General features: G+C 33.2%; 1 protein-coding gene across 1 annotated transcript in view; it reads left to right on the top strand.

Moving 5' to 3' along the window:
- Positions 1-1,527: 1,527 nt before the first annotated feature.
- The window catches only part of LOC124369011 (lysine-specific demethylase 5A), a 101,087-nt gene continuing 92,048 nt past the window's right edge, over positions 1,528-10,566 (top strand). Inside the window, exon 1 of the mRNA XM_046826637.1 lies at positions 1,528-2,130. Within this exon, the coding sequence (XP_046682593.1) occupies positions 1,909-2,130 (222 nt within the window). The 5' untranslated portion in view covers positions 1,528-1,908. The remainder of the gene's footprint in view (positions 2,131-10,566) is intronic.

Below are 10,566 nucleotides of genomic sequence, written 5' to 3'. Positions count from 1 at the left end.
GATTAGAGACTAAAAGATCAAGAGAAAGTAATTTTGCAGGATCTTGATGTTCTGTGGATACACCAACCTGATCGCATCTGGACACTTAAGCAGTGTTTGTTCAAAGGCTAGGACAAATTTGGATCTTATTATGTGGACTGCTTAATTTTGCAACAACAAAGACCCATGTCGTTGTAGAACGTCTGGGCAAAGGAGGCCGAAATTGTTTTGGACTGAAGCCATCTTTTATATCATCGTTGCCCGCAATTTGTAATGATAAACCGCTATAGTAATCGAGGCTGTTCGGGGAAAACTTATTTTGTTTGTACACAGTACAATTAGAAACTATATAACCGTATTAATACATATCAATAGAAATCAAATACAAATGTTTTTGAACGTTATATTTCGCCTTTGTACTGTATTAACGTGATCCAGTTTATTTATATATACACCAATGTAAACTTCTGTCAAAAGGTTATAAAAATAGTTAATTAGTTATTTAAACTTTCCTCTATAGCAAAATGTTTGCTATATCTATTAATTTACAGTCGTTGCGATTTTATATTTAGAATAAGCATACTAGAGAAAAATATAATTTACAATTAATATTCTTACAAAGTACATACATGTGATTGTATTAATAAAGAAAGCGGATGTGGAGAAATTATAGGCATTTAGAAATTGGAAGCTGTTAACGTCCTAAACATATGTTTTATTTATGACAAATATCACCCGATAAGGTATGAAAGAATATCTAAGCCAAAAATCAATAATGAACCCTCAAAGCTGGCATTTATATATATAGTTTATATATATATATATATATATATAATATATATATATATATATATAAACTATAGCTTCTTTCTGATAAAAAAACACTTTAGAAGCTATTATAGTTTTTTTTATCTAAATTAAATTCTAGGAAAGGTGCAATTTACTTTCGCAACAGTTTTAATAAAATATAGTTATCACTAATTAATAACAACTAATACAGAAAAATGAATTTATTATTAAAACTACAACATAATTAATTAATCAATGCCTCTATAAATACATTACAATATTTGACAGAAGTAATTATAAGAGAATCTATGATTTAGTCACCAATGACGTGAGTTTTCTCTTTGGTATAGTAAAGGATTCTTCTTTCTCTTACAAAATGTAGTACGTGACATCTATCACATACACAATGGAGATAAAAAAGTAATGTTCGTAACATTAAAACACTTCAAGCAGACTATTTATTTGTAACAATAATTGTCCTAAGATATGCACTGAATTTCAAACATTATCTTTATATTTGTCTTTAACACCATCCTGCCTTTATAACATATCTAAAATGTGTACGTTTAAGTTTTACACAGTAAGGAATTGAACATTTTTAATAATCCCCTTCAAAATACTCCTCTAATTCTCAAAAGTTGTATAAAACGGAAGCATACGTTAAAAATACTCCCACAAACGTTAAATAGTTGGTACTTTTTTTCATTCTAGCCCGTCACAAAAAATACTTCCTTGCTGACCACGATTTCCAGCAAGAAGAGAAGAAGAAGGGAGTACGTGTGATTGGTGCGTGAAATTATTATTACATTGTGTTTGTAGATTCTGCGCTGTTTGTGTATATCTAAAGGATGAATTCGTTACCTTCGCGTATTAATTGTAATGTATTTAGTTTTATTATGTTTTTATTTACACATAAACCTCCCATTGCATCTCAATTACCTACTGCGTGATGAATTTGACAGATCGTTTAACGTGTCTTCTATCTGATGTGAACATTTTCAACATTGGGCCTGCTGTGAGTTTGCAACTATTCCGTCAACAAAAATTATAAAACTCGTGTTTTTAGCTTTGCCTTATGACGTTGTGCTGTGAACTTAATTTTGTTATTGTTTTTGTAGACAGATTCTAAATAGACTCAAAATGACAAGTGAAACACCCTATCACACTACAATCCAAGATACGTCAAGCTTGGATGAATTTGAAGTGTCCCCTTATCCAGAAGGACAGTTTACATTCCATGTTCCTCCAGAAGCCCCAGTTTTCGAACCGTCAAATGAAGAATTCCAGGATCCTCTATTATACATAAACAAAATTAGACCTCATGCTGAAAGATGTGGAATTTGTAAAATCAGACCTCCTTCTGTAAGTACAATTTAAAGTTTAGCAAATGGTAGAATAAGGATTATGCTTGAGATATAAGATAAGTAATAGTTTCCATATTGCATCATCCCTCACTTTCCAAAATTGTTCATATTTTCTCAAGTTCACATGTTACTATCAATAAAGTCATTTTTGATCAGAGATGACAGTGAAAGCATCATATTTTGACTCACTTTCTGTTTAGATGTAGGACCAATTATCTTTCTTAATCTCCCCAATAATTCTCCCCAATCTTAATATAATAATTATAATAGGCTTAGTATATATCCTTATTACCAGTAGCTATTATTATTTGCTTTTAAATAATGGACATTCCAAAATGTCATTTTCTAATTCCCGTATAGATTATTCAGAGCAATTATTGGGTCAACTTCAATTTCTTTCATATTTTAGAATGACAATCAGGCAGTATTTAGAAAGTAAGAAATATGAAAATTAAGTGGTGGAAAGCAATCGTTCACATTGGTGAGTGATAGATATTCATTGTTCATATATCACGTCACCTATCTCGTCCAACCTGAAGAAGGGTTGAGGCCCTCACATAATCTTAGCTTGATTTTTAGTTATTTTCTCAAGGGATTTTTATATTTTTCTGCTAGCAGTGCGTAATGAGACATCATCGAAGTCGGTACTGATGGGTCATCTGTACTCTCTGGTGATCAGATCACATTGAATGATTTGGCATGAGAAAGTACCAATTACCAACGGTCCTTGCTATCCATGCAACTGGCCCATCTGCCCTTGTCCAGATTTCTTGCCATTCTTCCAGCGTTTCTGCCTTTACCCTTGCTCTTGCTTCCTTTGTGTTGTCACCACTAGTTTGAGGTTACATAGTTTGCCCTCTTAATTGCTAGCAGGTCAGTAGGTATAGCCACCACTATGGGTAAGGTACGATAAGCGGACCCAGTTTTTTATATCGAAGAATATAATCATTGATAACTAAAATTCGCATACCGAATTATAGACTATCAATCGATATAAAAGTATCTATAGTCCCCAATAACAATCATATGTTTTAAATTAAAATGTGAATTTAATGATGTAACAAATAATAAATGAACATAACCAAAATCAGGGAAACTCATAACTTTAACTAAATGAATCAGGACGAGAACAATCAAACAGCAAAACTCATAAATAATTAAGAAATGATAACAAACATTGGGAATAGAAAAATAAATTAGAACATAACAATAATTAGAATAGAAAATGGAAACTTGTCCAACTATCTACATGTTTTCGCCTGGGTAGCAATTTTTTACTGCTTTTAAGAAATGGTTGAACGCGCCGCGCCCTCTTCAGAAAATCGTACCTCTCTTCTATATAAATATTCACAGAGGTGATCTGCGAGAAGGTCGGCTGGGATACCACTTCTTAGACTGCGTTTTTACGGGCTCTCTACGAACTTTCAACTGTCCGAGTGTTGGTACCAGTTGCTGGGTTTAAAAAGTTTTCACTATGGTTGACAGTGAAATGGACACAATACCACAATCACTTAATCCAAAATAAGCTTTCCACATATCTGTGACTATGGTTGTTTCAGGCTGTACGTGTTTTAGTACGAGAGGAATGAGAGTTTTAGCATCTCGTTTGTTTTAAGGACAAATCTCTATCCTATACCTACCCCCACGTTTTTGTCCTTCTGGTATAGTTTCTATTAAACATAGAATCCAGGTTCCTTCTACCAACCTCCCTTTGTTATTTTTACGTTTTCCAATTTTACATTCATCAATTTCCATCACCACTTCAGGACCTCCAAGCTTTTCTTCCCTATTAAACTGATCATCAAACCAAACAAAACACACTTCCCTGCAAAACGACAGCCAGTCAGATATCGTACTTCTTAATGGACTGTGTAAATCCAAACTACACTCAAGAATTAAAAAATCGTAATTTGTCTGATTTCTGGAAAAGAAGTACATTAACCCTTTGAGTGCCGGAGCATCGCTGTCAACGATCCCGCATTATATGCAAGAAATGCCAGAATCGCTGTTAGCAACTTCTGCAGTAACGCTTATATTTTATATAGTATTTATCTAAATTGGCTCAATGACGACTATACATACGCATTCCAAAGGCTTCAACGTAACTTTTGATGTAGGTTTTGATGCATTCTGGTTAGATTCTGATTTTTAAGGCGGTTATAAAGTTGAGTCAGTCGAGTTTAGAATCCACTGCTACGCGGACGAGCTGTCACATGTTTTGTGTTTATTTCACAAATGATTGTAAATATTGAAATATTTTAAGTGTAAATGGGTTTGTAGTGTTAGTATCTTCAAATTATTTCGTTTGTGTATGTTGTTCTAGTCAGGTGTGTAAGTAGAACAATGACTTGGCCACGAGTTATGGCGATCGTAAGCAGCTAGTACTTTACTAAATACGATTGTATAGTTTTTATATTTTTTGTGTTTGTTCAGTGATATTACAACAATGAGTCGTAAAAACATTGCTGCCAATGAAGACCTAGTATTGCAGGCGTTAGATTTAAGCATTATCAGTGTAGACAATACACAGAGTGTTAGGTTAGGTTAGAAAATTTCTAGTTTTGTAGTGGTTCATATTTTCATATTTATTTCCCAAACTTTATTTATAAGTATAAAAAAATGTTTATATGTCTTTTTGTAAAGAATTAAATGGAGATAGAATAACTAAAAGTGAAAAAATAAAATATTTCAATAACACTAAGTTGTGTTAAAATAAAAAACTAAATGTTTTTGCTCATAAAGTTTTTGTTAATGAGTTTTTTTTTATTTGTATAAAAACGTTAAATAAGTGATCAATGTGTTATATGTATAAAGAAAATATGTTTATCTAAAAGAAAAAACAAAAACCCAAGACATTATATCAATAAATAAATTTGTTATGAATTTTTCACCAGACCCTTGTAGAATCAGGCATTTTCGCTCGGCATTTTATGCATACCATATAGTAAAACACTGTGGCACTCAAAGGGTTAAAGTCACAATATTGCGCAGTCCGAACTTTGACCCTTCAAAAAAACTATTCTTCAGTGCGTTTTTACTAAAATTGTGTCCACCATCACCTTCTTTTTTGCATCTGAAGACGATCATGTTTGCTCCTCTCACTGTTACGTTTGTTTCCTTTCCACAAATATCACATAATGGATTCTTAGGTACTAACCCAACATGTTGAAGCCATAAAAAACACGTTTTATTTATCGTCTTTTAAAGCAATTTCGAGAAGCTTCCTAAGATTGACAGCCATTTTTTAATAAACAATGTTACTTATGTGAAATTTGTAATATTACTTTACTTGTATTGTTTGAAAGTGTTTAAACAGCTGTTCATATAGATTATTTAAGTTAATTGTTCAAAATAATTAATTAGTATCGTTTGGTTATATCGATGGTTATGATTAAGTAATATCGTTTGCCAATTTCGATATAAAAAACCGGGTCCGCTTATCGTACCCTACCCACCGCTATTACCAGTACAGCTGCTTCAGAGACTGTGTGGTTAGGCATACAGGTCACCCTGAGAGCCCCTCACCTGGTGTTATGTTCTGTTAATAGGTCTTCTGCTTCAAAACATATGCTCATATCTCTGCTCCATAGAGCAGGATTTAGTGAACTACTTTGAGAAGAACTCTGGTGTTATATTAGTCAAGATTCTTGACAGGTTGGATTCCATGATAGCACTCCAATCTTCATGTGTCTTACACCAATTAACATGTGTGTTACATCAATTAATAATTAAATGAAATAGCCCTATGGCTTAAATTTACACTTAAAGGCTTATCCATCTATACTAGCCTATATATTAGACTATAGGCTTGCTGTAACACACAGGATTTAATTTTTTTAATTTCTTATAGACTAATAACCATCCAAAGATGGTGCAACAGCTGACATTAGCAGTAACCAATAAAAGGTTGACTCACGGTCACAACAAGACCACATGGCACCCAGCACAGATGTAGTACAAGGAAATATTCACCCCTTGAAACCTTATATTGTTATGTTCAAAGAAAACAATAGTAATAGGTTAATATCACGAAAATCGTCTTTTGCCACTCCGGCCGTTAATTTCACTTTTACCTGTTTCAATTTTCCAGAACTGCCTGATCATCGTATTAAATTGTGAAAGAAATTTAAGTTGTTCAGAACTACCCACTCAAAAATTGTAATAAAAGATCTGTAACTATGTATTTCTATAGAAAAGGTGTTTTTAATTCCTTTGTTGTTTAGATCAAAGTTAAACTCACATCAGATTTTAGTTTAATGTGGGAGGCTTTAGGATGTGACACACCATTAGGACAACGCACAATTGTATTTCAATTTGAAACCCTCCAGTCCCGTTCCTTCACCTAATTCTCCTCTGTAGCATAGGCCGCTTTAATTAATTCCTGGCTTGACGTGAAGCAGTGTAACCATACCATATCATCGTTAACCCGTTGTTTTATCGAGGAGAACAAAGATTAAAAGGAAATTTTCCAGTTTTGCTCAAAGCTAATGAAGTCTATATGTGTTTCTTCAATGATATCCTAGTGGGGTGTGGGAAATTAGGGAGTACTAAGTAAGAACTAGGGCCTCCGTTAATCAGCTCAACCTCACTGGGTATCTCAACAATACAATGAACAAATAATGAAGGAACTCCATCTCCTCAGACATTTGGAAGAAATTTGATGTTTGGTTCAATGACGTCCTAGTGAGCTGTGGTACTTTGTATAGTCCTAAGAGGAGCCAAGGAGACTGCAATCCACTATAAAAGTCTAAGATGCCAGGGGGGCTGCTTAGTATTTCTGCTAAGTGTCTATCATATACCCCTGCTGGAATTCCTAGAAATAAATAAGGCAAAATTATAATTCATCGTCTAATACGCTTAATTTACTGACTGTGGTCACATACACAGCCACACAGGCCATTAACGTGTGTGTTACCTGATGTTGAACCCAATTCCCACCGTATCATTCACCATGCCTGTTTCATTTCAATAAATTCCTCAATTTAAGTAATATTGCTTCATACCCTGCCTGCAGCTTTTAAGGTCATTGTCCCATTCCCACTTTAACACATAGCCTAATCCTCTTACTCACAAAGCCTTCGTTAGCTTTCACTATCATGATGCATGTTTCAAATGAAATGTGTATGGTCTCCATAATGATTTTCTTATTGTATAAGGTGCATTAAAGTCTAAAGTATCCAAATTTATCTATATTTTGACTGACTTTTTAAATAATAGTTGTTTTGGCAGATGTCTAAGAACATTTTGGTACGTTCTTCTTGAAATGCACATGATTGTGTCGACCATTTCTTGAACTATGCAGGAGAAATCTCATGAGTGACATTGTTGCTATTAACAATCTGTTTTTTATCATTAACCCTTTGAGTGCCGGAGCATCGCTATTTGCGATCCTGCATTATATGCAAGAAATGTCAGAATCGCTATTTGCGACTTCTGCAGTAACGCTTATATTTTATATAGTATTTATCTAAATTGGCTCAATGACTATACATACGCATTCCAAAGGCTTCAACGTAACTTTTGATGTAGGTTTTGTTGCATTCTGGTTAGATTCTGATTTTTACGGCGGTTGTAAAGTGAGCGCGTCAGTCCAGTTTAGAATCGACCGCTACGCGGACGAGCCGTCACATGTTTTATGTTTATTTCACAAATGATTGTAAATATTGAAATTTTTTAAGTGTAAATGGGTTTGTAATGTTAGTATCTTCAAATTATTTCGTTTGTGTATGTTGTTCTAGTCTGTGTGTAAGTAGAACAATGACTTGACCGTGAGTTACGGTGATCGTAAGCAGCTAGTACTTTACTAAATACATTTGTATAGTGTTTATGTTTTTTGTGTTTGTTCAGTGATATTTATAAACAATGAGTCGTAAAAACATTGCTGATAATGAAGACCTAGTATTGCAGGCGTTAGATTTAAGCATTAGCAGTGTAGACAATACACAGTGTTAGGTTAGGTTAGAAAATTTCTAGTTTTGTAGTGGTTCATATTTCATATTTATTTTCCAAACTTTATTTACAAGCATAAAAAAAATGTTTATATGTCTTTTTGTAAATAATTAAATGGAGTATAAAATAGAATAACTAAAAGTGAAAAAATAAAATATTTCAATAACACAAAGTTGTGTCAAAATAAAAAACAAAATATTTTTGTTAATGTTTTATTTATTAGTATAAAAACATTAAATAAGTGATCAATGTATTATATTTATAAAGAAAATATATTTATCTAAAGAAAAAACAAAAACCCAGGACATTATACCAATAAATAATTTTGTTATGAATTTTTACCAGACCCCTGCAGAATCAGACATTTTCGCTCGACATTTTATGCATACCATATAGCAAAACGCTGCCGCACTCAAAGGGTAACAAACATAAATAATGATAAGCATTACATCTTATCAGAAGGCTATTAATTACAATAGAGCAAATTTTAACCAAATAATATAAATTATTAATAATAATTATTGTTATATCTGTGGTACTACCATTATGCCATGAATCTAATTAATTTAAAATTTGTTGTAACACAGCCTATATAGATACAACAAAATTTATCTAATATTTATGTATTATAGTCTCTACACATTTTGCATTTTTTCAGAGGAAAAAATAAAATAAATATGTATTGAATAACAATAAATATTTCCTTGTTGCTATATTGCTGTGTTTATTTGCTCAAGTGTCGGTTTATTTTGTTGCTACGGGGAAAAGTCAATCTGCGTTACAGTCAATAGAGCATTTATTGGTATGACAATTAATTTTACAATGGTGTTAATGTGTTGTGTTCGTTACTGATAGTATTAACCTACCTAACCTATATCATAAGTTATACCAACTGTATTGTATTCAGTACTGAAAGTATTAACCTACCCAACCTATATCATAAGTTATACCAACTGTATTGTATTCAGTACTGAAAGTAATAACCTACCCAACCCGTATCATAAGTTATACCAACTTTGTTGTGTTCAGTACTGAAAGTATTAACCTACCCAACCCGTATCATAAGTTATACCAACTTTGTTGTGTTCAGTACTGAAAGTATTAACCTTCCCAACCAGTATCATAAGTTATACCAACTTTGTTGTGTTCAGTACTGAAAGTATTAACCTACCCAACCAGTATCATAAGTTGTGCCAGAAATGTATCTTACCCAGGGCAAATGTATTGATCTTGAAAAAAGGACAAAATCTTATGTAACCTAACTGTCACAATATGTTTTAATGTATTCTACCTGGGGGCCAGACACCCTACTGGAGGGCACATCTGAATACAGGTTGGCCATCTGGGTAAGATGTAAGGCTACTGGCCCACAGTAGGATAGGTTAGAGCACATACATAACAGTCAGATACAGCCACGACCTGTGCAGATAGCTATAGTGAGTCAACTACAATAGGCTATATGACGATGCATTGTAATGCTTCCTTATCTAGTTCTAGGTGAAAAACTTGGGATAGAGGATGAAATCAGTTATTAGATTTGGTCAGCACTTGTAATTTCAGTATAACATTATAAGAAAAAGGACCTATGTTGTTTGTGGGTTTTAAATAACCAAATAATAACAAATACATTTTGAAAAAAAATGATTTATTCTTTCACAAAAGATAACGAGGAAAAGAAATAATAAAAACTTATTTTACAGAATCTTCCTCTTTTCTGACATATTGAAACCACCATTGAGGTAGAGTTGTAGAGAGGGCTTAATAGTCCTAACTCCGCTTCTTTAATAAAGTCATTTAATTTTATTAAATTTTCATTTAATTGTCCTTGATGCTCCCTTAGAGCCTCGTTCACAAAAGTTCGTGGTCATCTGCGACTTTAATGGGCAAAATCCGCAAATTTTCTTTCCCTGAGCTCCTTGTACTGGTGGAAATTTTCTTTCCCAGAGCTCCTTGTTGTACTGGTGGGTGTTCTTGTAGAACAACTACACCCTCACAACATAAGATGGCTGCTATTGACAGTTACAATTGTTGGGTCAAAACTGGTATTGCAGGCAGTGCTCCAATTAGGGTTTGACAAGCTCATTGTGCTCATTGGTGAAGATGTGCCTAGGAAGAGGGGTTTTTCTCTTTTAAGTTATGCTATGTAGATAAGTGACATAGGAATTTACAATCATGATGTTAATCATTCTGTAGAATACTTCGCACAACAGACAAGGTAATGCACAGAATATTTAAACGGCATTCCTAACGATCTGTTCGTGAAGTGATGTGGTCTATAAATAGAGTAGAAAAACTGGGCACTGCACGACCCGCTTACACACTTGTTTTTAAGTCAACTTCAGATACTGGCAAGGAGAAGTTGATGCTAGTTCTGTTAGTGAATTTTTAATATTAGAGAAATAACAATTTTTACCAGAGGAATCAATGATTTCATTTAAAATTAAATTAAATAATAACATACATACCTTAAGTTTATATTTAAATT

Source organism: Homalodisca vitripennis, chromosome X (genome assembly GCF_021130785.1).
Source record: "Homalodisca vitripennis isolate AUS2020 chromosome X, UT_GWSS_2.1, whole genome shotgun sequence".
NCBI classification, from domain to species: Eukaryota; Metazoa; Arthropoda; class Insecta; order Hemiptera; family Cicadellidae; genus Homalodisca; species Homalodisca vitripennis.
Note: the sequence above shows the minus strand (reverse complement) of the source record. Positions and strands in the feature narration are given on the sequence as shown.